Consider the following 25,928-nt stretch of genomic DNA (forward strand, 5'->3'; position numbering starts at 1 on the left):
TCTCAGAAAAACGCAGGCAAATAATGCAGGAGAAAAAATACTCCAAAATATCATGGAGTTGGTATTGGATATAAAATTGTGGAAATCTCATTTGTATTTCCAAAGCACAAATTAAAAAGTTGTGGGGCATTTGGCTTGAATACTCAGACTGACCCATCAGTACATGCAGTGGTCTCGCTCCACCTGGTATCAGCCAGTTTATACTTCAAGTACTGTGTTTTCCTCCATATAAATTCTACAGAATAATGGAATGAAGTCAGAAACCAGTTACCAAGTGAAGTTACCTTACGGGAAGAGCTGGTAATCCTAAACTTGTGAAGCTCAACATGATAAACAAAGATTTCTGGTGGAAACATCAGGGTATGGTGCTATTCAGGGAAGCAGGCTGCCCAGAGAAGTGGTGGAACTGCCATCCCTGGAAGTTCAGAAGACGTGCAGATGTGGCACTCAGGGACATCGTTTAGTAGTGAACACGGCAGTCATGTGTTAACAGCTGAACTCGATTTTAGAGGCTTTTTCCAACCCTGACTATTCTATGATGCTATGATCTATGGTATTCAGTGCACAGCATAGAAGAGCTGTTAACGTTAAGTGCAACCTAGGATAAAGAAAAATGTGATTTCAGTATAAGAAAATACTTATTGGAATATTCTTCCAACAGCCAGGGCAGAAGGCCCCAAGGCAGAAATCGCTTGACATGTGACCTGACCACTGCTGGGTGTTAGCAGGACCAGGCCCTGGGTATCACTGAGAAGAAGGGGAAAGTTCAATGTGGGTGCAGCTGTGGCCAGATTCACAAGACCCCACCCCTCACTTGACAGGGCAAGAGAACAACCTGGAGAAAACTATTTTCAGAGACTCCACAGAAGAGTGCACCCATACCCTGCAAACAGGGCACTTTCATCACTGCCTAGGAGAACTTGCTCAAAAAGTACTGCTGTTGCACTGGGGAAAGTGTAATTAGCTTCTACTGTTGCCTTTCCAAAAAGGCTGAGAGTTGAAATTGTTAGATGTTGACATGATTATTAAGTATTACTGCATTGAGATATTTAGGTTTGATACATGGGAACTTGCTAAAGAGCAATGACAGTTAATGCAAATGTATTTCCTGTAGCTTCTCTTGGCATTAGAGTTTTAAAACAAATCTTCAAGTAGATTACTTTCTTAAATCCTAGCGAAGAGATTCAGAATAACTTTTTACATCTCCTTCCCTCACTGCCTTTCATTTGATGAACACTAATATAACATATGCTCTGCCCTTCATGCTTGCAGTTCTTTCTCATGTAAAGAAAAGCAAAACCAAAGGCAGTTTTCTCTGCAGAATCTGTATTTCTCATCATTTCTAACTGACTATTGGTGTTCCAGCACCCTATGGACTACATTTCTTCCACATCCTTGTTTCTTCTTTTTTTTAGAAGGGTAATTAACATGGTATTTTAAATCCTGTTTTTTTCTGCAAGGCTGCATTGCAGTCTTCTACTTCTCTGCTTCCTTTTTTCCTTTTGAATGTACTTCCATCTTTTGATCGTCCCCTCTCCCTCTACAACTACAACTTCCCAATAACCAATGCCCTTGCATTAATACTGTCCCCATCTTCACTTGCATGGTTCCACCACCTAACCTGTGCCCATTCATTTAATCCCACCTCTAGCTACTTTGACACTTCCTGAAGGTCCCATATTTAAAGTCAGGGCATCTAAACCGAAATTCCTGAGGCTGTGTCTGAAACCACTGACTATAGCAATGGTATGAAGGTTTTCCTGTATCACCATTAGCATGCTGTGTGTTAGAAAAGCCAGTTCCTTATTTTTGCATCAACCTCATACCATACAAGCTGAAGGTAGCTACAGCACTGAGTTCCCCATCTTGAGCAGCCTTTAGAGAGCCTCTGTTGACAAGAGGAAGCTGACCTTTTAAATTCTATTGCCATATTTTTATATCTTTCATTTATTCTCCATACACAATTTGTTAATTTTCCCCCATTTGCTTTGCAATTCCCAAACAACCAAAAAATTATCATTATTTGTCATATGAGGAAAAGTAGCTTTTAACCAATCTTCTGTGAATCCTATAAATATTGCATCCATTTACTATGTAATAAAGTTCAAAAGCTACTTTAGATTGTTTTGACCAAATTATTTAAAGGAAAAAAATTTCTAATTGTAATGCTATTTTAGTAGCATACCAGTTTAGTTATGATTTTATAATTATATATTCTAATGAGAACTGTGCAATCCCTTGCAGTACACAGAAGCATCTTTTCATTCACTGTTTTCAACACACAGTTATCAAAATGTTCTCAAAATGTAATTAGTTTCTATGTTTTCTTATGATTAAAGCCATTGCAAAGGATGTTTCACAGAAATCTGTTATCCGAAAATGAACATGCTTAGTGCTGTGTATCCTATATCTGGATATTCATTTAGGGCACACAGCCAAATCTGGCAGTTGTCTAGAATTTTGTTTTTATTGAGCAATCAGTTGAACGTTCATTCAGCATTTTTCCATACTTTGAAGCAAGCAAACAAGCACAATCAACAGCTGCTTCGCTGACAAGAGTCATTCCTCCACTCATACTTACCCAGTTTTAAACCCTAGACACAGTAATACATGAACCGTCCCTGCGATACAATGTTCACTCCAAATCTGGCAATCTTTATCATCCTATTCTATGCCCAATGTTTTCTCCTCTGGTAATTTTTCTGAGATTCAAGTATTCTCTTTGTCCACCTACATAAACTTCTCAGAAAAACTATTTACTTCAAACTCTTCTTGAATGGCCTCCTGATACACCAACCACTTGTGCACACTGTTACCAAGCTTCCTTGCCAGAATATCTATTGTGGGGTTTTTTTCCCAGGAATCAGGACTGAGCCTCACAGAATATTCCCAGACTGGTAGTTCCACTCGGCTTCACTAGCTCTTTACCACATTATTCCCGGTGTGCTTGTCTATACTATACACAGGAGCAGTGCAGGAAGACCCCCAGGTTATCTCTGGAGAGGCTGGCTCTGAAACTGGAAACCATGCAGTTGCTTTCTTACGGCTTTGCATCTGGGTTCCCAGCCCTGCTTCTCAGTTCATCTACTGGTGACTCCACAGCTTTTGTTTCCTAGTCTGCATGAATTCAATGCTAGCTAGAGGACACAGATCAGTATTATTGCTGTATTGGACCGGGCAGGCATATCCATAAATCAATAACCTATTTTTAAGAAAATCCTGGATTAGAAAAAATGCTCAGCCCAGCAATATGAACTAAGGATTTAATTTCATTTCACATGGAAAAGATGGCTTCATCAGAACTTAAATTGCAGAAGTGGTTTCCAGAGTCTCCTAGATCATACCTAAGCAATCAATTACTTCCAGGCTTCCCTGTGTTAGTTATTAGTGAGAATAATCCGTAAGTTTGTGATAGGGATCTCTAATAAGCATGCTTATCAGTGCATCCAGGCTTGAACAGGATGCCCTTTTTGTGGCAGTTCTTATGTACAGCACCCAAACTTTAAAAATCTCCTGGACACAAAGGCAGCTTTGCACAGAGACTGAGGGAGCTGCTGTTCCCCAAGGAATAGCATTGTCTTCATTCAGAAGGGCCATCAGATCATCCCTTTTTACGTGGACAAACAGGGAGGCACCAGAAAACGCATGGGATGCATGTGGGATGTCAATGGACCGATGCCCAGTACTGACCGCAACATGCAAAAGAAAGGCAAGGTTGGCAGCTGGGCTGATTGATGATACATCTTCACAACTGGATTTTGGTGATGGAGGAAATTAGATTTCTCTAATGGGAGTTCGGCCATTTATAGGAACAAGCTGCCGGTTTTCTGCTCATATCAGTGGACAGTACAGTTACCAAGAAATGCTTCCTCCATCTAACAGGAAAGAAGCTTGCAATACACATTCTCCTACCAGCAGAAGTCTAGTTAAGGTTAAGGAAAGATAAAAGAACAAAAAAATTACAAGCCAGACAAGAATTTATCTGTGCAGATATATAAAAGCCCATCCAAACTGTCAGGTTGGCTTCTGGACTATTCAGCATCCAGAACATCTGCAATAAAATCTGGCTTTTGAGATCCACAGGCACTATCTGGTGCTGAGCATCTTTTAGTAGAAAGCTGCTGCATTTCTGAGGCAGGTTTGAGGCATGTTTAGGCATGGTGAGACCTTTTGTCAGCCACACACAAATTGCTCCAGTATTTTTTAGTTGTTGGAACTGACTCTGCGGGACCATGAAGCAGTTACTAAAGCCTATCCCGAAATAACCAAGGATAAAACCACAAAATGGCAGCCACTGATGCTGTCGAAACTGCCTTTTTAAAAAGCCTTGAGACACTCACATGCTCCTGATAGAACAGAGGAAAGTTTCATTTAAAACATTAATCTCCCACTAACTGAAATCTCTTTCACAAAAATTAAATTTCCACATAGCCATGAGTTCAACCTGCAGTAAATTTCTGCGAGCAACACAATCTCAGTCAGATTTCACAGAAACAAAAGGTGCTGAGAACTCACAAGGATGTCTCACAAAGCTGGTTTTGGTACTCCATGGCAATCAGCTTCTCATTGCTGTGTCATTTATCCCAACCCAGCGTCAATCTGGCTCCCTGCCTTCAATTTTCTGTTTGCATGTCTGGATGCTAAATCAATTGGTGACAAAATTATTGAAAGAATTCTATGCAAACACTAACATAAAATTTAACATTGCTGTCCACCTGACTGGACTGAAAGACCCTCCTTTAAACAAAAGCAAATTGTCTGCTTTTCAATTCCTCTCTCTGCAAAACAGCTACAAGGTTAGGTTTGGCATTGAGAAGGAAGCACTCATTGAGAGTATGAAAAACTATCTTTATGCAATCTTTCTTCACATCCAAGATTTTTTTTTTTTCAGATAAAGGCAAGCAGATAGAAGAGGAAGAATAGTATTTTTCATCAAACAATAATTTTGTTTACAATAGTTCTCTGAACCAATTAATTTTCAAGCTTTGTGTCACACTTGTTAATGAGACAGTAGTACCCAGCATCCCTCCTCCCAATGTTAAAGACTATCAGTTGTATTAGTGCCGTTTACAGCCGATTTACTTCTATTTTGGCATCACGTACTGATAAAAAGGCTTACTGCAGAAACGAGAACTGTTTCTCCATAAAGGCTCATCGCCTTCAGTCCTGCACCCTCTGCCAGACCGGCCCCCCGCTGCCGCCCACCACCCCGGGGAGCCTTTTCCCCGCGGGCTGTTCTGTGCTCCGTGCCCAGGCCGGGCAGCGGGCACCGGGAAGGCAGCGCTGGCGGCCGCGGCACGAGGCAGGCCTCCCCGCCTTACAGCGTGCGCCACGAAGGGGTCTCTGGGGAGCGGGCCGCGGGTGGAAAGCAGCCAGGGCCAAGCCCGGGGTGGGTCGCGTCCCTCCCGTCCGGGGGGTCTCCCGGCCCTTCGGGGCCGCCCCTCTCCGATCCCGCGGTGCCGCGGGAGGGGCCTGAGCCGCGGCCCGGCCCGGCGGGGCGGCAGGGGGAGCACGAGCGCGAGCCGGGAGTAGCGCGGGGCGAGCCGGAGCTCCCGTTGCCAGCGGCGGCCGCCGTGGGAGCCGCACGGGAGACTCCTCGGAGCCGGAGCGAGGCGGTGCGGAAAGCCCGGCGCGGGAGCCGAGGATGCAGCCGCTACCACCGGCCTCTGCTTAGCCGCCGGCGCAGCCCCCCCGGCGGCGGCTCCAGCACCCGCCGCCCCTCGGCGCCGGGCAGCAGGAAGCGGCGCTCGGCCGGCTCCCAGCGCCCCCCCTCCCCTCCCCGCCCAGCGCAGAGCGGGCGCCGGCGGCAGGGCCGTCGCAGGAGCAGCAGGCGCTGGCGTCGGATGCCTGCGCTACGCCATCCCGGTGCTGCCGCGGCCTGGACTCCGCGGGGAGCACGGACGATCGGCGGGCAGCGGCAGCCTCTCCTTTGTGTCCCAGGTCGGTGCTGGGGAGCGGCGAGAGGGCGCAGGGTGGTCGGGCACAGCGGCGGGACCATGTCCGTCCCCTCCCGAAGGGCTGGGACAGGCGGGTACCCCTCCGTGCCCGGCCTGTCTCCGGGGCCGCGGGCATGGCGGGCGGGGGACTTGTGTGTTCGGGCTGACCTCCTCCTCCCCGCACCCCGGCAGAAAACTCGGGGAGCTTTTCCGCAGCCCGACCGGGTGGGCGGCGAGGCGGAGCGGGGGGCTCGGCCGCCTTCGCCCTGGGGCACGGGACGCTTCCCGCGAGCCTCCGGTCGGGGGATGGCTCGTGGCCCCGGGGAGGGGCTCGTGGCTGGAGAAGTTTCTGCCCAGGCAGCGTTTCGCCGCCGCTGTTGATTGTTTATCGCTCCGAGGCGGCGACGAAAATAGGTCAGAAATAATGTCCCGCTCGTCCGCGCCGCGAAGTGTCCGAGGGCCGGCCGGGGTGCTGGGAAGTGCCGGAGGCGATGGTGCCTTTCCCCTCTTTTCTTTCCTGAGAAATACCGGACCCTCACAGGGTTTGAAACACTGTGGGGAGGAGGGGAGGGGGCGTTAATTTTTTTTTTTTTTTAAATGTTGGTTTTTGCGTGCAGTGTAGAAAGTTGCTGGCCGAGCGTTAGGAATAACTCCCAGCTATTTCCTGGTGCGCGGAGGGCGGCACTGGCGGCTCCCGCCCTCCCGGTCCGAGCGGGAGCAGCCCGTTCCCCTCGGAACGCCGGCGGAGCGGCGCAGGGCGCTGTGGGCCGGCGGTGCCGTGCCTCCGGCAGATGCTCGTAACCCCTGTTACCGTCGGCAGGATCTCGGCCGGGCTCAGTTAACCTCGGGGCGTGCTCGGCAGGATTTGCATGATCAGTAAGCGCTCTGGTGGAAATAATCTTTCTTTCTTGTGTTACTGTAAGCAAAATTTCGAACAGAACCTATTTGAAAGCTTTATTTGGTAATTACGCGTTGCAAACATACTGCTTGGAAGAGAGGTTGCATAGCATAACGGATTTTTAAAATTTGTAATTGGGGGATTTACAGTCATGTTGATACTATAACTAAAGCGGTATTTGTGCTGATATGTTTAAGCCCACTTCCCCTTTCTTCTGGTTGCAGAGGATTTTGCTGACTGAAAAGTAAACAAGCTCCTGTTTGAGATCTTACATATTATCAGGTAGAGAGGACATAAATGCCTATTTTGTTTTACTGGGTTTTACATTGTTTTTTAAGTGATTCTTTCAACTTGCTTAATGTATTATAAATAGGCAAAGTCTAAGGTAAAATCCACATGCACCACCTTTTGGTTTGCTTGACCAATAGCAAGGAGCAAATGCTGCGGAATCTTTGTAACTCTGGAAGGGAATGTATTACATTTTCATCCATTAAATAACTCCAACTTAGCATTTTGATTGTGAAGATAAAATTGCTTGGCCTTTTCTAAGGGATAAATAGCACAGCCCAAACATGGCTCAGTAAATCTCTGCTTTGCTGGAGCATTACAGCTTTTTTACAATGAAAGAATTCTGGATTTGTGGAGGAACAAATTAAGGACTCCAGCATAGTTTTTATTATTCTGTTCTACAGTTCATTGCCCATTAGAACTGAACTGTTTTGTAGGAAGTGAACAATAATCTGGGTTCTAGCTGTATCTTCGCTAATACTTTAAATGAATGAAGCACAGAGTTGTCATCTTGCTCTGTTTCTACCATGTGACTGTGCCAGTAGTCACAGTCTGAGTACCTGCATTTGGTATGTCAGAGTATAGCTGTAAATCTTAGTCTGTATTTTCCTTGGATGGACCAACTTGTTTTCCTTTTCCCACCACTCGTTTTTCCCCTTGTAAGTGGCATAAGTCAATTCTTAAGCTTTCCCTTGGCAATTGATAAAAATCAGAGAATATTAATTTGAATTCATGCTTTGGAATGGTTTAAATATCCCTTGTGTGAAATACAATCCTACACAACTGGTAACAGTTGACTGATATGTGAAAATACTGGGTTTGGTCTTAAATTAACACTTTATTAATATAAAATTGATTTGTTACCTTCAATTCAAATTATGGTCAGTACGACCGGCCTGGATAAGATTTGGCATGAATAGTAATAGGTAATAGTAAAGTGCACACAGCAACTGAAATATCTCTTCAAAGCTGTGATATTGAAAATGCGCCAAACCAACACATTTGTTGGTTCAATTTAGTTCCATTGAGATAGAACTTACTTTTGTTTTGAGTTAGGTAAAACCTCAAAAATAACACGTTGGGCTCTGTTCAGATTTCAGAAAAGCTAAGCCCTTGCATCTCTTCTGAAGCCCCAGTGATGGATGTGACACTGTAACCTGATACTGCAGTTTTGTAGTCTTAACATTTCCCTTGGCTGTACCTGGGTTTCAAAGCTCAGTTCCAGGACTGTCTCTGGTGTTTTTTTCCTCACATAGAAGAATTAGTTCCCAAGCAGGGAGAGATGTGAAAACTGAGATCCATTGCTCACTCTGGCATTCCCTGTTGACTTTGCTAGTCAGTTATCTGCTGAGAAAGACTCTGAAAAGTTCTAGAGGACTTCATTGTGGTTTTGAGATATGATAAACACTCTTTGACAGGATGTTTCTATCAGCATCTCATTCTGACCAGGTTACAATCTGGTGTTTTTGGTGCAAGCTTCTCTTGCTGGAAGTGATTAGAATGGGATATGAATGCCACAGCCATCTGTCTGGCTGGGGAGGTGCATAGGAAAGCAAATCCTGGCAAAGGAGTGAGGCAGATTACTGTGAGTAGCAAGGTTTTGAACTACTATGGGAGCCCTTTATGAGCTCTGACTCTTGTACTGTTTTTTTCCTTGAAGAGAACCTGGTTGCCTACACCAGTGTAAGAGGCAGGTACCTGAATGTTTATTAATGTAATGCTGAGAGTACTGATGCCTGTGTCTCTCCCTTGGCCTGGCTGCTGTCCCAAACAAATTTGAAAGTTAAATCAGTATCAAAGATGGACCTCAGTGTGAGAACCAGCAATCAAGGGTTGTGAATTCTTGTTACTGTTGACCTTGTTTCAGTGTTTCAAGTTGTTATTGACAGAGACTAATGTTTCTCATCCTTGCTTGGTAACTGTTTCATCTTGTACTTTGTGTTTTCTGTCTTGAAGTCCTTTTGTTCTTTTTCATCTCCCAATCCCTACAGACTGCAGGACAGTCTTGGCAGAATATACTCTCTTGTTAACCAAGGTGGAAGAGTTGCAGTTTTATTGTGTGGGTTTCCCCCTCTCCCCTTTTCCTCTGTACAGAAAAATACAGTCTCACTAGTGCTTTGTTTTCATGACAGAAAAGATGAGTAGCACCTGTGTGTTGACCAGCCATTGTCCCTGATGAATATTTGTTTTGACAGCCTGTTGTTGAGTGTCAGTTACCTCTGACAGGCTGTTGCTCAGAGAGCCTGTAGCCTAAATAAATATTACTTGGTTGAGTACCAGCACATGAATTTCTTTTGGTTAACTATGAGCATAACTCAGAGTTTCTTGAATTATTAATTATTTTATCTTGCATTCAATATTCCTCCTAATGAACAAGCATGGAAAATATGGGGGTTATTTTTGTTAATGAAAAGTTTTTTTATCTTGCAATCTTCAAAAGCTTTTTAAGTTATATAATATATCCTGGTGATACAGTTCAGTGGTTACAGTGGTTGTGCTGGGTTGACATTTGGACTTGATGATCTTTGAAGGTCTCTTCCAACTTTGATGGTTCTATTCCATGATTCCATAAGTCATAATCCTGCTGCTTTAAAACAGGAATGAGAGATTGGTTAAATCCATTCAAAAGTCACATTTTCGGTCCCTGTGAGCTTGCTATGATCATACTATGCTTCGAAAAAATGCTAGTCTTTCTGCCACTGCTAGGCAAAGCAGTAAAGTATGTCCTTACATTCTGTTAACATTACTGCACCATGTGTTTTCTCCTTGGCAAGACATGTGATTTTATGTTTGCTACGCATCTGCTGATTTTGGCCTTCTCTAGCATTTTGCTAAGCATGTTTTGAACACACTAATTCATTGGATACATCTCATTAAGTATTGTGTGTAGGAAAATAAGTTACTGTTGAAGTACGAACATAATTAAATATTTATGCATTCATTTATAGCAAAAGCAGTTGGTATTTAGTAATGGGGTATTGCTGGTATTAGTAGAAGTCTGTTGTACAAACTGTCTTCATCGAAGAACAATGTGTGGAACCTTTGTGGTAACAAGAGTATACAACAAAGAGTATACAAGAAAAAAAATCTGAAAGGGAGGAAATAAGTTTGCCGTAGTTTTGGGTCAGGAAGAAGTCAGGTGAGCAAATTGTGTTTACTTCAGGCAGGAAATTGGTGACAGCATTGTTCTTGGAAAGAACAGGCAGAGAAATAAGGAACAGAATCAAATCTCACGGAGCTCAACTTACAAGTGGAACAAAAGTTGAAAACGCTAAAGCAAATTGAAATGACATCAATTCTATTTTTTGTTAGATGGTTTCAGTGTTTTGGTTTTTTTTTTTTTTAATGGATTTTCTGTAGAGGTTTTGAAATTGGGAACATTTTTGTTGCTAAGAATTTTGGACTTTATATTGTGCAAGCGGTTTTGTTGGAAACATGATACAAAGTTAAACTTACCAATATTTCTTACTAAAAATAAATAAAAAATGTCCACATTTCTGAATTGCAAGTCTTGTATCAGAAAAAAGGGAAAACATACACATTTTGCTATTTTTAGTTTTCTGGCGAGAAGTTAGAGATTTTTTACCTGTAATACTAGAGAATTATATATACATACATATGTGTGCATATGGTTTGCTGAATCTTGTTTGTAAAATAAATCACAAACCTGTACACACCATACCCCCAAACTAAGAAGAAATCTATAGCATTCATCAGTTAATTGTGCAGGAAGCTTTACACTTGACCTCTGACATTTTGAAATAATAAACTGACTTGTTTTCCAGATGCAAGTCTGCTTACTATAATCACAACCTTGTTCACGTGCTGTGACCTCATGAATTAATCCCTTTTACTGACAATGCCATAAGTCACTCATTACCTGTTGCATAAAGCATGTTGAGAGATACTGCTTTATCATGCTTTCTAGCTATAAAATAAACTGAATTCTCTTTATGCTTTAGATGATTTTTATTAAGTTAATAAGCAAGGTTTTCCTTTCCATTTTCATATTAGAATGGCTTGCAGTACATCTTTTGTCTTCCTTCTGTTGAAATTTACAAGGAAAATGTTGTAGTATTTGTGCTTCTGTAGAAGTAGAGAAGAAGCTGTACTTTCTCCCCAGTTCTGTTATCACTTGATGATTTTTCTGCATAATGATTGTGTATTTCCATGTAAAAAAAAAAAAATCAATCTAAATAGTATAGTTAATGCTCCTGGGTTTTAGTGGTAGAGGTAGTAGTAGTTGCATATCGAGTGCTTTTGAACTTAATTATAAGTGCTTGCCTGTCTATTTATATGTGGCACATCCAGTTTTCTATAAATGCATATATATATATATTTTAAAAGATTTTCTGGGTAAATTCTGAAATTACACCAGCTATCAGTTAATTGTAGACCTATATTTTTAAGCACCTCTGATATTCAGTCCCTCACTCTGGTGAAATAATCCAGATCAAAGCATGCCAAGGTATTGAGGATATTTGAAGTACTGAAACAATAAAGCATAGATAGTAGAAAACATGTTTTACTGCTTTACATGTAAGACAGCTTAGAGGAAAAAAATTTGTAATGAGTGAGGTCAATACTAGACCTGAATGTGGAAGTCAGGACCTAGATCTCCACACGTGGCCATTCTGTCATGCTGGACTTTTTTTTCTAATGAAGGCCCTTGCTGGGGTAGAAGCTCCGAGCCGTGGGGTTTTACCTGCTGTTAATTTTATTCTACACGTTCTTAAGAGACAATCTGTGGAAGGTGCATTGTATGTCTTTGATATTGGTTTGAGTGCCATCTGGTGCTACTAAAGTTTGGGCTGAATTTGAGTCTGTGACTAGAAGCTCTTAACAGATGTGTTACCTGCCCTTTGATTCAAATGTGTAAAAGCTGATGGAGTTTAGCTAGAAAGATGAATTTTCATGGCCAGTCAGTATAGTTTGTCCTTCTCAGGTAGGACAGGAAGGAACAACAACCTGTTTGAAAACCAACTGGCCATGCTATCAGCAGGGTAGGGAAAGCCTCTGATGACTTTGGTTCCTGGTTGTTGGGCCTTTTTTCCCTGAATGTGTTATGCTATATTTAAGGAGTGGTTTTACTTGTTCTAGTTACAGCAAATTAGAAAGCAGCATGTAAGGGATTTAAGGATTACAAATTTCTAACTAATCATGACAAGTAAATGGTGGGAGAAAAGCAGTGAACAAAAACTGTTCCGTACAAAACATTGTCAAAAATTGTTTAAGTAGCACTGGTGATGGTTGAAGCTAATTCAGAAAACAGTTTTCTGATTTGTTTTGATGTAACTGTTCAAGTCTACCCATTGAAGTTACTAAAGGTGGTCATTAGATTTGTTTTGTTTCCAATGTGTTATTTTGGAAATAGTCTTGCCATTTTAGGTTTGTGTCAGTGTTTTTAGCAGCTTCTCACACATCAGCGTTGCTCTGTTAGTGAAATGCCACATGAGGAGCATGAAATGTTCAAGCTGCAAAATAAACAAAAGCAAATCTTGAAACTGAATTTGGTAATGCTACTATACTTGTCTGTTTAATAGGGACTCCTTAGTAAGATATTCTGGCACTGTAGTGGCAGAGGAGCAATGCCAGCACTCTGAGGGAGGGTTGCAGCCTGTGGAGCTCAGGTGGAGCAGGCTGTGCTGACTAGGGTAGCCCTGTCGCTCTCTTCCTCCATGACAGGGAGCGGAAGAGCCCTCTTCAGCAAAAATTGTTTCTATCTCCTGATGCCAGATGTATTTGTTGGTAACTCTGCAAGCAGAGTGTGTTTCTGGGCTTGTTGGGACAAAGCTGCTGCAAGCTGCTCAGCTTTCTGTCCTTCCATGCCTCCTTCTGGAAGGAAATGGTCTGGGTTGCCAAGGAGGGTTCCCAGGTGAGACGTTGCCTCCCTGGGAAGCCAGGCCTTTGAGTAGAAAGCAGAATTTGCCCTGTGGAGCAGGGAGGAGGTTAGACTGAGCTGCTGCTTGGGCTCTCGGGTTGTGTGCTTCCATGGAAGAAGTGGAGCAGGAGTAGGGCATTACCGTTCAACTTTTGAGGTGAATCAAAGAAAGGAATGGAGGATAAAAATACTGCCTCAGGAATGGCTGCGAGAAGGGGCAGTTTCTTTCACCCTGCTACTGAGATCTCTTTGCTTTGCTGTGTTTAGTCTGTGGCTTATGGAGGCTGAGGAGACAACTGGCCAGGGAACCGCTGTGTTGTGCTGCTGTGCTCTTCCCTTCCCCGTGCTCGATGGCACTGCTATTTGTGGAGCTGTGCTTTGAAACCAGATAAGGAAGTGATCCGATCAAGCCCTGCAAAAATAGATTATTCTAAAATGGTAACTAATTGATTTTAAAATGCTGTCCCACAAGCACTGTGTTGGCAGTATTGAGGGGGCGATGTACTGATGCTATGAAGATGTGAATGAGCACCTGAGGCAGAAACTTCTGAAGCTGTTTCTAGTGTGGAAGACTTTGTGTAGTTTCATGGACAAAGTTAGTCTAAATTCTTGCTATGCCCTTACTCACCTCTTCAGGGTTAGAAGTTAATATAGGCATATTCTTTGAGATAGATCAGTAGAGCTGTTTGTGGAACCATGCTGTATTTATTTAAATCAGTGAAATGTTGCTGTTTAAATTAAAAAACAAAAAACCTAACCAAGCTCTTCCCCCCTCCCCCCATAACCACCAAAAACTTTCAAAGTAACCTCCAAAATAACTGTAAAGATTTGGTTTGGTGCTGGGGGGCTTTTTGCCTCCCCCAACTGCCAGCACAATTGCAGAGGTGGCATGGGTGTGAGCAAGGGTAGAAAAAGGATATCATTTAAAGACTTCTCTACTGATATATAATGTGCTGTTTTCTTAGGGTGCTCTGACATCAATCTTCTTACAGTGTGCATGCTAAGATCTCAGTTTGTTCAAGCTACCATCACAGCTGTCCAGCAGTGCTGATCAGTGTTATCTTTACTTGACACTTGTTTCTTCAAAGACTTCCTTGCCTTCTTTGTCAGTAAAAAAGCACACACAGTACTCTGCGTACTGTGTTTAGTCCCTTGTCTTCTAAACAGCTAAAAAAAATAGGGAGTGATTAAATTTTACTGTGTTTTTTTTTTTTTTTTTTTTCTTGGGAGTGGGGAGTATGTGTTGTTTGGTTGGTTTTGTTTTGGGGATTTTTGGTTGGTTTTTGTTGTTGTTTTGTTTGTTTGGGGGTTTTTTTTGGTTTTTTTCTGTTAGGTCAGATCTGTTTTGCTTCAGGCTTCAGTGGTAGAAAAGAGAGTGGGGAACATTAAGGACAGAGCATTAAAATCTTGTGCTTGAGTGGTTTGGGTAGTAGCTAAGTGAACTTAGACATTTAGATATGTTTCAACTTAGTGCTCTTAGATTTGAAGGTGTGCAAGGCATAAGCTGCTGGAGGTGCCACCTGAGGTTGCAGAGAAAAGTATGTCTCTTCCTCACCTGCTCAGTATGAAGATAATTGAGCATCAAGAGAGCTTAAAGTCTTAGGCCAAACTGACGTGTTGATGTTTGTTCGCTACCATGTGTTTTTGAAAAGCTTTAATGCACATTCTTTTTATGACCTCGTTAGGTCATTGCTTGCAGTGGCAGTCTGCTAAATTGTCCTTCAACTTTGCACTTGTATCATCCAACCATAACTAAATTGCACTTTGTACCAGAATAATATGGATTTGACTGGAAAATTAATGCATGTTTTGTGTAGCAGAAAAGTTATAGGGAGGGTATTAGAAGAGGGGTGAGTTGTAGAGAGGGTCTTGTAGAGTGTTGGAAAATCATTAACAAAGGAAGAACAAAATAACAATATATGATTTTTCTCAGGTAGGTATTGAATAAAGGCAGTGGGCAGATGTTATGAAAGTTGAAAACAATGTTTTATATTGCCACAGTTTTTAGGTTTGGGTTTTTTTGTGCTGAGGATCAAAGAACCAAACTTTTAACCTAAATTTATGTGCTATAATGCTTACCTCGATTTATTTTGTTAAAATGGTAGGAAACTGAAAGCCAAACCACAAGGAAATCAGCAAAAATGTGGCCACCAGGACCAGGGCAGTGATTGTCCCTCTGTACTTAGCACTGGCAAGGCTGCATCTTGAATCCTATGTCCAGTTCTGGTCCCCTCACTGAGGTGCTGGAACGAGTCCAGAGGAGGGCAGTGGAAGGTGAAGGGTCTGGAGCACAAGTCCTGTGAGGAGCTGGGGGAGTTTAGCCTGGAGGAAAGGAGGCTGGGGAAGACTTTATCGCTCTCTACAGCTACCTGGAAGGACGGTGTAGCAGGATGGGGGTTGGTCTCTTCTCCCAAATAACAGGTGATAGAATGAGAGGAAATGGCTTTAAATTGTTCCAGGGAAGGTTTAGATAGGAAAATTTCTTCACTGAAAGGGTTGTCAAACACTGAAAAAGGGTGCCCTAGGGTAGTGGTGAGATCACTGTCCTTGAAAGCATTAAAAAAAGTGTGGAGTTGGCACTTGAGGACATAGTCTAGTGGTAGAGATAGCAGTGTTAGTTTAAAAGTTGAACTTGATGATTTTAGAGGTCTTCTCCAACTTTAATGATTCTGTGATTCTATGAGGAAAAAAAGTGAAATCAAGGATTTTGTTTTTAAAGATGTATCAGCCAACCTCAAATCAGCTGCCTTTATATTGGGTTATTAACATTAGATGTTGAAAAATAAAATAGTTTTTGATACAGTACTCCAGTGTATTTCTGAAAGCACTTACATTTGTAAGAAAGTCCTGTCGGAGTCACTGTTTTTCTGTGTTGGCTGATCCAGCCTATCACCACCGATGCTATTACTGTAGGAACTATCAAGGAAGTGGTTTTGTGACTACTGATCCTGGATCAGATTTACTATCAGATTATCCCCTAATGTAGCTTCGATCAGGCAGCCAAGCTATCACATTTCTTAAGTTAATAAGAGCATGCAATATATCATTTGCTCTAACCTAATGCCTACTGTGAGAGGAAATACAGTAACTATTTGGCATAAAGCCTTCCACTACAAAATCAACCTGTCAAATCTAAACTGTATTTACTGTCTTGTCAAAGAATGACCTCAGAGCAGGTATTGGGACAATGACTCAACTCTCTAAATTGTGCTCTTTCATTTACAGAGGACAACAATACAGAATTATTACCTATTAAAAATAATTTACTGGGCATATACAGTTAGATTTATTTTTCATTTCTCTTTAAATCAAAGCTTTTATTTTTTTGAAAATAAGTTTGCTTGTGGTGGGAGAGAAGTTGCAACTTTCTTTTGGAGACTTTTTATTCATAAAATATGGCAAAGTAATGACATTAACAGTTGTTGCAGACATTTTAATGTCAAATTCATCCATCCATATGGATGTATGTAATGAAAGTTACTTTTCATTTAATGATGTTGTAGGGACATGGAATTCAAAGAGAGAGAGCTTTTTTCCTTTGTGTAAGTAAGAAAACGAAGTATGTTTTAAGTACACTTGGATAGACCCTTAATGTTTTATGAAGAACCTATTCCATTGGACAGAATCAAATTATTTTAGTAAGCTTCCCTCTCCTACCTTATTAATTCTTATCTGATACATCCTTCATAAATTCAGCAGTTTATAAGAGGGTGAATGTATTAAGCTCTGCGATTTGGTTTTTTAAGCCAAAATAATAGAGCCTGCAATTTATTGGGGTTTTTTTTCCATTTACTGTAATATCCTTATATACTTTTTATGTAAAGTTCCAAAAGACTTTGATTATTTAGTACAAGTGCTTCATTTTGCTTTTTCCCCTATAATGCTCTTCTGAATAGGTTAGGAAAATAGAGATTGTGAGTTCATTAATGGAAAATTATAAGCAAAACAAGTAATTAATTTACAGATTTATTTCTACATTTGCAGATGTATTTCTAGATAAAACCTCTAACTACAGCAGCAGTAATGTATTTTCATCACTGTTGTTAAGGTAGCTCAGTTTTACTGCTGATTTGCACTGTCCACTCTCCTTGGTTCTTAGCATGAGTGTGTGGAAGTTCATTTTTCTCACTCAGCCAGTGTATGGGACCAAAGTGAGATGAGGTGGCTGGCATAATGCAATAGCACCTATCCTGAACTGCCACTGTTTATCATCAAAATGCTCCATTTTAGCTGTTTCTGACTCAAAGGCAGTCGCATTGGGGCCAGTTATTTCATATCTCTTTAATAATTTTTAAAATGTGGGTTTTATTTTTAGGGGACGTCTTTGTAAAGGGCAAATAAAACATTCCATTTGGTTTGTTCATGTTCTGATTCCATTTTCTGTGCAAATTACTGTTGAAACCGTTGCTCAATTCATTTTAATGAGAAAGAGGAGAAGGGATCTCAGAGATGATGCAGTTTTTGTTTAGTGTAAATTGGTGGCTGAAGAGAGAAGACACTGAAGTTAGTGTCCATACTGGAAGGAAAAATACAGAAATCTGTAAGCATGGGGTCCCTTTTGCAGCAGGGGTTTTTATGGTGGAGGGAGAACACATCAATAAGAAAGAGAGCTTTTAACTGTGCTCTCGCAGAACTTTTCATGTTAAACTTTTTAATGAGGAAGCTTAGAAATAACATGTCATTTGTCAAACAGACAAAGACCAATGCTAGGATAGAAGGGAATAAGCCTAATAAGTGTTCAAGATGAATTACTGTATCACATGTATGATCTATTAATAGGGGAGAAGAAAAGAAATAAATGCAACATCTTAATGACTTCCGTGCTCAGTGGGGATAATCAAGTTGTCAGCTCAAAGTAGTGAATATGTTGTTTTTATCAGTGTGCTGCATAGAGGACAAGATATTGGTGCTAAATTTAAAGCAAAAAGTATGAAAACTTGAATTTTAATGCCTGATTAAGTTGGTTGTTTATGTAGCCCATTAAAGTATCATAGGTATCTTGCATTAACTTTGTTAGAATCCAGCCTTGTGGTTGGCTGGGAAGTAGTCTAGACTTAAGAGAACCAGGCATGAAGAAAATTGTGATAGTTGAGTTTTGCCCTGAGCCCATGAAAATTAGGTCATCGTTTAACTATATGTGTAGTTACTTATTTCACATAATTATTTATAACTGTGAAGCTTTAAAAAAATTAATTAGGAAATCCTGATGTAAAGCAGTCTGTTCTGAAGTATTTTTCTAGTGGTGGTCATGTTGTCTTTTAAAAATTGGGATAATGAATTGAATAAGGTATTCTAGATATTTCCACTTAAGGGTTTTGTTTGTTTGCTTGCTTGCTTGTTTTATGACATTATGATTATGCAATCCAGAATTCAACTACCATTTCTTTTCTACACCCTCACCTTTTTAATTATGGAGAAGCAGGGTTTATTTCTGGTGCTGGGAAGCTCTAGTCTCAACCAGAACACTGTGATACCGTGTGCTGCACAGCTGTGAAAGGATTTCAAAGGACAGGGGAGTTATGCTTGCAGTAGTCTGGGCTTTCTCTGCAGGGAATGCAGAGAGGTAAAATGATCAAAATAACAGGCTGGTTCTTTGCAGCACCATGCTGAACTAATACATGCAGTGAATTATGCTTTTTCAGCCTCACAGTAATTAAAATAAAAGGATATTAGCTTGGATGAGTTTTGGCTGAATGGATAGATGGGACATATTTCTAATCACATGCAGAAAAATTTGGCAGGTCTTCTGTACAGTGTTGCCAAAGTCTATGAGAACCCAGAGAAAACTAAATGAAAAACAGTGTCTAGGTTTCCAGTCAGATTGTGCTAGTATGCACACTCAGAAAGTAGGCATTAGGAATAGCCTTGCTGGTCAGGTCAAGAACTTTGTTTTCACCACACTAGGTTTCAGCTGAAGGCAGTGTCCAAGAAACAGCTAAAATTGGAATTGAAGGCAGATCTCAGGTGGGGGGACAAACCTGTGAGTCATCAGCACAGAGATAGATGGTGGCTGAATTTGTGTTGGCAGGTGCTGGATCTCTGAGCATACAGGAGAAGAGGACTGGTAAAAAAGCTCAGGGATGGAGGTGTACAAAGCTCCTACAGCAACTTTGAAGAAAAATACTACTTGAAGAATATTAAATGAACAGCTAGTATCTTCATTTGTAGATTCTGTAGTTTTATTTTTGATTTCCACTGAATATCAAATACTAAATCTAAATCTAGAAAAAATTCAGTTCCTCAGAATTTTGCATGTTTTCTCTCTCTTAAAAAAAGAACTTAGTCCTCTTTAAAAGAGAACTGGTATGACACAGGCTGTAATGCATTGTTAAACAAATGTAATAAATGTTGGTGCCATTTTTACGTGACATTATGGCATCAGGATTTTACTGGGTCATTATTAATAATTTGTGGTATCAAAGATGTAATACCAACATGACATGCACAAATGAATTCCATTAAAAAAAAAAAAATCCAGATAATTTTTTTTTATGTTCCACTTTCTGTTTTCTTCCCTCCGAAGCTCAGGCAAAACCAGTTTAGTTTCACAGCTTGCCTGCACAAGCTGTGATAGATTGTGTTTGTATTTCTCTGAAATGTACATACAGAAAAGATGTAAAGTTCCTTTAAGAGGGTAGAACAAAGTGTTCTCTTTTCTATGTCTTTGAAATCTAAAGGTCATCAGATAAAAAAGAGCTTTTGCATGTTTTTGTTATATTTTTTAACTACCTTAATGGTTTTGGAGTACAGGAGAGATGAACTGATTCTTAAAGAACAGTTTTAAGGTAGTGGTTTATCACGAGCTCTAGGGAGAGTTTCAGAATACTAGGTGATATTCACCTACCTGCAGTGTTTGCTCTAAGAAAGTGAGTTCGTGGTCTTAAGGCTCTCCTCCTTGTTCCCTGAATTTTGGCTCCTGCGGAGAAGGGACATAAGATTTACCAGGAGAATCTCATCAGACCTGTTCTTCTAAGTTGTCTCCTCCCTGGTAGCTATGTAAGGCTGTGTGGGGGCTTGAGCAGTATTTGATGACTCAGGCCAGAATATCCTCCTACCTCTTCATGGCTGTGTTGCTGCTGGTGAGCTGAGAGTCTCTCTGAAGATTGGGAAGCCTGCGGGGTGGCTGGGGGTGTACCAGAGTCCTCTGGGAGCTTAGAACTTGGTGAAGACAGGGATAGTTTGACTAGAAATAGCAATGTTAGCTTTGCCAGAGCATTGGCTTCATGAGAAGTTTTATTTTTTACTTTACTTTGTAAAAATACGTATCAGACTGCTACACTTGAAGAGAGCTGAAAACTGCAGTGCAGGACCCAAGGGCAGATTGGAGACTGCTGGTAGGCAGTTCTTGTATGATTGTTGGAGAGGTCATGATAAATGTTGTTATGAGAATGCAGGAAAAGAGAATGAAGTACATAAGTACTAAAACATTCTAGAGATATTGCTCTTAGTAAAACGCTTGTTTGTTTGTTTGTTTTTTAGTTCGAGCAGTATGTTTTTGACAGCAGTAGCAGAGAACTGGAAGACTGGTTGATTGACATACTAAAATGGAGTATTTACCAGTGCAGGTAAGACATTCTTTGAATGTGCTTTTGCAGTTTCATTTCTTAGTGCTGTTTTGCAGTTCCCAGTGCAAATTGCTAGATTAATGCCAGTGTTACACAATCATTTTTCTGAAAACGAAGCTGGTTAGGAGGTTTCTGTCTTTTCAGTTCACTCTCAGATGCTCTGATGCAGCTGATGTAAATTAGCACTAAAATGATTGATTTAGGAAAAAAAAACAGAAACAAGAAACAAAAAAAAGATTTTTTTTTTTTTTTCCCCTTCAGACAGATCTTTAAAATATGTTATCCTGTGATCTTCTTTGTATTCTGGCCTCAGGAAAGATTAGCTTGGATAACTAAAGAAGTGGTGAGCTAATGGGGGGCCAGCATGGACCAGCCCAGATATATAGGAGATTTTCCAACTTAGGAAAATAAGTAAACCCTCAGAAGTGTGAAGGAAAGGAAAGGTTTGGCCCCCAGTGTAGGATCAAGTGGCTTTAACAGACATTTTAACTGTTGGAGATGTTAAGTCTCAGTGCTCTAAATACTTTTGAATATTGAAATGCTGTTTTGATTATAAATGTTAAGTAGCTACCAAAAGTTTAGAAACTCCCCTATTCTAACTTGTGTATTAGGGTATTGTCATTTATTATCAGACCTTCTGATACGAGTTTATATATGCTGCTTTAAACTCTGTTTCTCATGTAGAGAGTTCCTACTGAAGGATTCTTTTGTTTCTTACATGCAGTTTAATGGCTTGATTTCCAAATGTTAATGATGTGCTTTAAAATACAACAATAAACTCATTAAGTATTGAAATGAGTTGTGGACTTCTGATGTAGTTGAAGTTTGTGAAGTGGAGCTGTAAATTTGACAGGAATCTATACAATAAATACTTCCACATGAGTTTAGGTTTTTTTGTTGGCTTTGTATGATTGTTGTACAAACTTAAGATGTTGTCCAAGTTGAGTTTCTCCTTTAAAATATTTATTCCCTTCATAACACTTTCTATTACATAGTTCATAGAATTACAACTGTTGTGTATTAACTGTTTTCCTTTGCACTGATATGAAGGACTTTGGCAGAAATGTAGTGATGTGGTTTATGTCAGCCCAGGGCAGTGAATGTTCCCTTCTTCCAGTTTAAGGTGCACGTGGAGCAAACTGATGCTCAGCAAAGAAAAAGCTATTCCCAGAGGTCAGCTGGGTACCTGTGGCAGCACACAGCACTGCTTGCTGGATGTGCTGTTCTGTGAACTGTGCCACAGTATTTCTTACTGGTATTGCAGTTGGAGCAAGGCATAGACACTGTTTTTCCAAATACTGTTGGTAGTTGAGCAAGAGCTGTGTTACTGGATTAAAATGCATGATGTTGTGTCATGCAGGCCTGTGGTTGCTGGACCCTGTGCTCGGTCTGCAGGGAAAAATTGCCTGCCAGGCAATTTTTAGTGGACTGGCTGGGAGTGCTAAGTAAACTGGATAGAGAAGGAAGGGAGGGAGTGGCCCCAGCTGGAGCCATATTATACACAATAGGAATACCACAAGTTCACTGGACAGCCCTTTTGCCGGTGTCTCGGTTTTGGAGACAAAACTTCAGGAGGAAACACTCCGGAGTGAGTGTCTCCTCCGAAGGGAAAAGGGTCTCCCCTTTTCCTCCACCAATAAGACAAGTGGGTCACAGCAAGTGAAAGTGGAAAAAACCAAACTGGTTATTAACACCAAACAAAACATGGTAGAACAGAAAAAAAAAAAACAAAACCTCAAAATACAACAAATTCCAGAGAGGGAACAGACACTCGGGCTCGGACCAGCCGGGGCCATCCCGTGGGCCCGCCGGGGCCGCCTGCAGGCTCCCCGGACTGGAGAGGAGGGAAGGGAGGCAGTGAGGCAAGGGAAGGCAAAAAGAACAAGAAAAAAAAAAATCAACAGAACCTTTCTCCCACTAGCCGTAACACAAAAGAAACCCAAAGAGCAGCACAGCGCTCCCGGCGCACTCCCTGCCGAGCCCCAGAGCCCCCGAGCCGCTGGGCTGAGCCATTACACTGCCCCGGTCCTGTGGCCCCGGCCCCGGGTCCATCTTAAAGGCACAGCGTCCTTGGGCATTGAGTGGACGGTTCAGGAATAAAGCAGCCTTATAACATCACCCCAGGACAGCCAGTCATGCAAGATGTGGCTCTCTTAAGTTTTTTTTTTTGTTGAATTAACTCATTCGTGATATGGACCCTTGAGCTGATCTAATTGGACTAGTTCTGGATGGGTTTTCCGGCTGGGGACTTGAGGGACCCTGACCATGGCCCAGCAACAACTACAGGAATATTCTTCCCTTCCCTTAGTGGAGGCAAACTGCTCAGGGAGTTCGCACTGCTCATTGTGCCAGGAAGTCAGAGCCTTGTGATGTCTTCCTCCTTTGAGAATGTAGTTTCATCAAAATGCAAGCTAGGTGAGAATGCCCCATGGCATCCTTACTTTATAATTTTGCTCTTCCTTGAGTGCTTTAAAGTGGCTTCCTTCTGAGGTACTGGACAGTTTCATGCACAGTGCACAGGGTTTGTTACCCAGCAGCCAAGGATCACAGTGGTCTAGCATCTCTGTCTGGATCTCTGCTCTGTGGCAGGTGAGGTTTCATTTGCAGAAGACACACTTGCATTTTGGTAGGTGGTGCCCATGTGATAATGCAGTATTGCAGCCCCAGAGACTTAGAGTGCCGAACATCTTGATTCTAGCATTAAAGACCACAGAGGACATCCTTACACAATACTACAGACAAAGCAGTGGAAGAGGGAATTGCTGCAAAGCCCCGTAGGTCGTCAGTTCCAGTCATAACACTACCAACTGTAGCAAAACTTGTGGCATCATTCAATTAATCTGTTGAAGTCCTTTGATTGAAATTCGAATGATGCTAAGATCTTTTAGACAAGCTGGGTTAATAGCATCTTCTAGATGCTGTAGTTTTGATCTTGCACTAAGGGCCCTTGACCCAAGTTCTTCATAAGGCAGCAAAATTCCTGTTCCCCTGTCCCCTGTTACGTCAGTAATGCACTGTTCCCGTGTTTTTGTCGAGTGCATTCAGAGTCCCTGTATTGGCTGTTAAACCAAGGTCAGAATTAATGTCTTGTTTATAGTTTAAAATCTACACCTGTGTTACAGTGCTTGAAGCCTTTCAGCTCCTCCACAGTGAGTACAGAAAGGGAAGTCTTGAGTCATATTCGGAGACAATTTAGTTGGTAGGCTAGAGGTTATGCCCCTAAAGGTGACTTTCAGCTGACTAATACCTGCTGCAGTGATGACTTTTTTTGCCAGCTGCTCTGTTTCAGTCTCAGTACTGCCTGCTACTTCACAAACATCCAAATCCATGGTCAAAATTTTAGAAACAAAAAACCCCATAATCCAGTCAAGCTCCAGACAATGTCTCCTGCTTATACATCAGAGCCAGAAAAACTGACTAATGTGCATGAAGTACAGCCTGCTCAAGTTTTTTTGATTTGCTTAGCCCTCAAACCAGGCAGTGCTTGCAGAAACTGGGAAGTTTGAAGACAAGTGTTTGCAGGAAGTGTAGTTTGTTTTATTAATCTAGCTGATAGTGTTGAAGGAAAACCAGCAGAACTTAGTAAAATCTGTAGGGTTTTAATTTAGGTATCAGCAGGCGGTTGTAAATTAGCAGGAACTTGCTAGTCTGTGGCTGTGAAGATGACAATAAGAATTAACACTTTACCACAAAAAAAAATTTACTAAAAATAGGCACGTTGCCTTCTTTAACTCCTGCCTTCCCCTGGAATCTCTCCATCTAAAGCCTTACATGACTTGGTCAGACACTTTCTCTTTACTGTTTGGCTACACTGTAATTCAGCTGTTCCTGTCCTCATGCCAGAGTTGAGGCGCTGCTGCCTGCATGGTCATTCTGCACCAACAAGGGCTGGAAGCAGCCCATGCTCTTTTTCTCCTTGTCAGAGAGTATTTTTCCCTCTCCAGCCAAGAGCCAACGCAGAGCTGCAGTATGTAGGTATCAGTAAGTGCCAGGGTTGTATTATGCTGATGATGTGTTGTGATGCTTCTCTGATAACATTTGATTCCTTCACAAGAAAGGTAGAAGTTACTCTGAGCTGGATTTGGTACATCCTATATTCTTGTTTACCTCAGGGCCTGCGTATTTAAGGAAGCTGTGCAAAACTGTGTATAAGCATTGTTCTTTTTAGGGCCAGATGGTCATTATCCCCAGCTTGTGTTTTAAATAGTTTTTCTCTTTGTTTTCAGTAACTAAGGTGCTGACAAGTTTTGACTTCTTCATCCGCATAAACATGAGTGAAGTTCAAGCTATGGTAGAATTCTCCGTGGAGCTCCACAAATTCTTCAATGTCGATTTGTTTCAAAGAGGGTAGGTAGCATGTTCTTTCAGACTTTACTGCATTGGATGGCTGATGTTGGAAAGACCTTAATGGGTAGCTATCATGTAGTGTTGCTTTGTGTGTTACTGACTATTTTTATAGCGATTGGAATTTTTTTTATTCTGTATTGGAAAGTCATATTCTTTCCAGGATTTAAAATTAAATATTCAAATAATTTTTCTTAAAACCTGAGTTGTAATACAATATTTTTGTCTAATTGGAGATGATGGAAAACATAGAGATATGGAGAGTACATTATATTCTTATCCAGGTCTTTACCCTTGCATGTCTTAATTTCTGTAATCCCTTTTGTTTGAAATATGGTAGGTGTTTCTCTTCAATATTTTAAAAATGGTCTTGCCCCCATTAACCTACTCGTTTATCAGTTTGGCAGTGGAGAATTTCACCAATGTCTCTCCTCTCACTGTGCTGTGCCTCCAGTTGCACGGGATTCCATACTGCCTCTTTAGACTCTCCTGACCTCCTCTTACTCCACCTTATCTCCGTAGAATTCCTTTCATTTGATACTACATGATCATCCTAGATTACTTTCTAAGGTCCTTGTTTCCCATGGCTATGCAGGAAATAATCCTTTGTAGTTTATTTTGGAGTTACTAAAGATTATTGGTCCTTTAGTGTTGTGGTACATTCAGTGTTCAAGTAGACTACAGTAAAAATGTTAGGGTTTAGGCTGTGTCAGTGTTTGCAGAGACGGAACAAGATGTATCAGGGTTGATTTATGATAGCTGCTTTTTCCAAAACATTGTAGAGTAACTTCCCTCAGAAACATTTTAGTGATAAGAAAATACACTATTGGTTTTAGCCTTGTCATAGTTCAAGTCAGGTGTGTGTGGGCGAGTATTGTTTTCAGTACAGTTAGGGGTTTTTTTCACAGAAGTAATGACCCATTATGTTTGCTTACTATATGCAGTCAAAGTATATACAACAAACTGTCCCATTTTTAGGGAAAATTGTGATTTCACTCTTCATTGGAAGAGAAGGA

General features: G+C 41.3%; 1 protein-coding gene across 4 annotated transcripts in view; it reads left to right on the plus strand.

Annotated features, from left to right (window-relative positions):
- The first annotated feature begins 5,855 nt into the window (after nt 1–5,855).
- FAM135A (family with sequence similarity 135 member A) overlaps nt 5,856–25,928 on the plus strand; it is an 81,445-nt gene continuing 61,372 nt past the window's right edge. For 2 of the 4 annotated variants that reach the window (XM_048297616.1, XM_048297618.1), the window contains exons 1-3: nt 5,856–5,940; nt 20,483–20,568; nt 24,795–24,915. In XM_048297616.1, the coding sequence (XP_048153573.1) occupies nt 24,839–24,915 (77 nt within the window). In that variant the 5' untranslated portion in view covers nt 5,856–5,940; nt 20,483–20,568; nt 24,795–24,838. Of the gene's footprint in view, nt 5,941–6,745; nt 6,813–20,482; nt 20,569–24,794; nt 24,916–25,928 lie in introns of those variants that run through there. The other 2 variants (XM_048297617.1, XM_048297619.1) reach the window with 2 other exon arrangements.

This window comes from Corvus hawaiiensis, chromosome 3 (assembly GCF_020740725.1).
Source record: "Corvus hawaiiensis isolate bCorHaw1 chromosome 3, bCorHaw1.pri.cur, whole genome shotgun sequence".
Classification (NCBI taxonomy): Eukaryota; Metazoa; Chordata; class Aves; order Passeriformes; family Corvidae; genus Corvus; species Corvus hawaiiensis.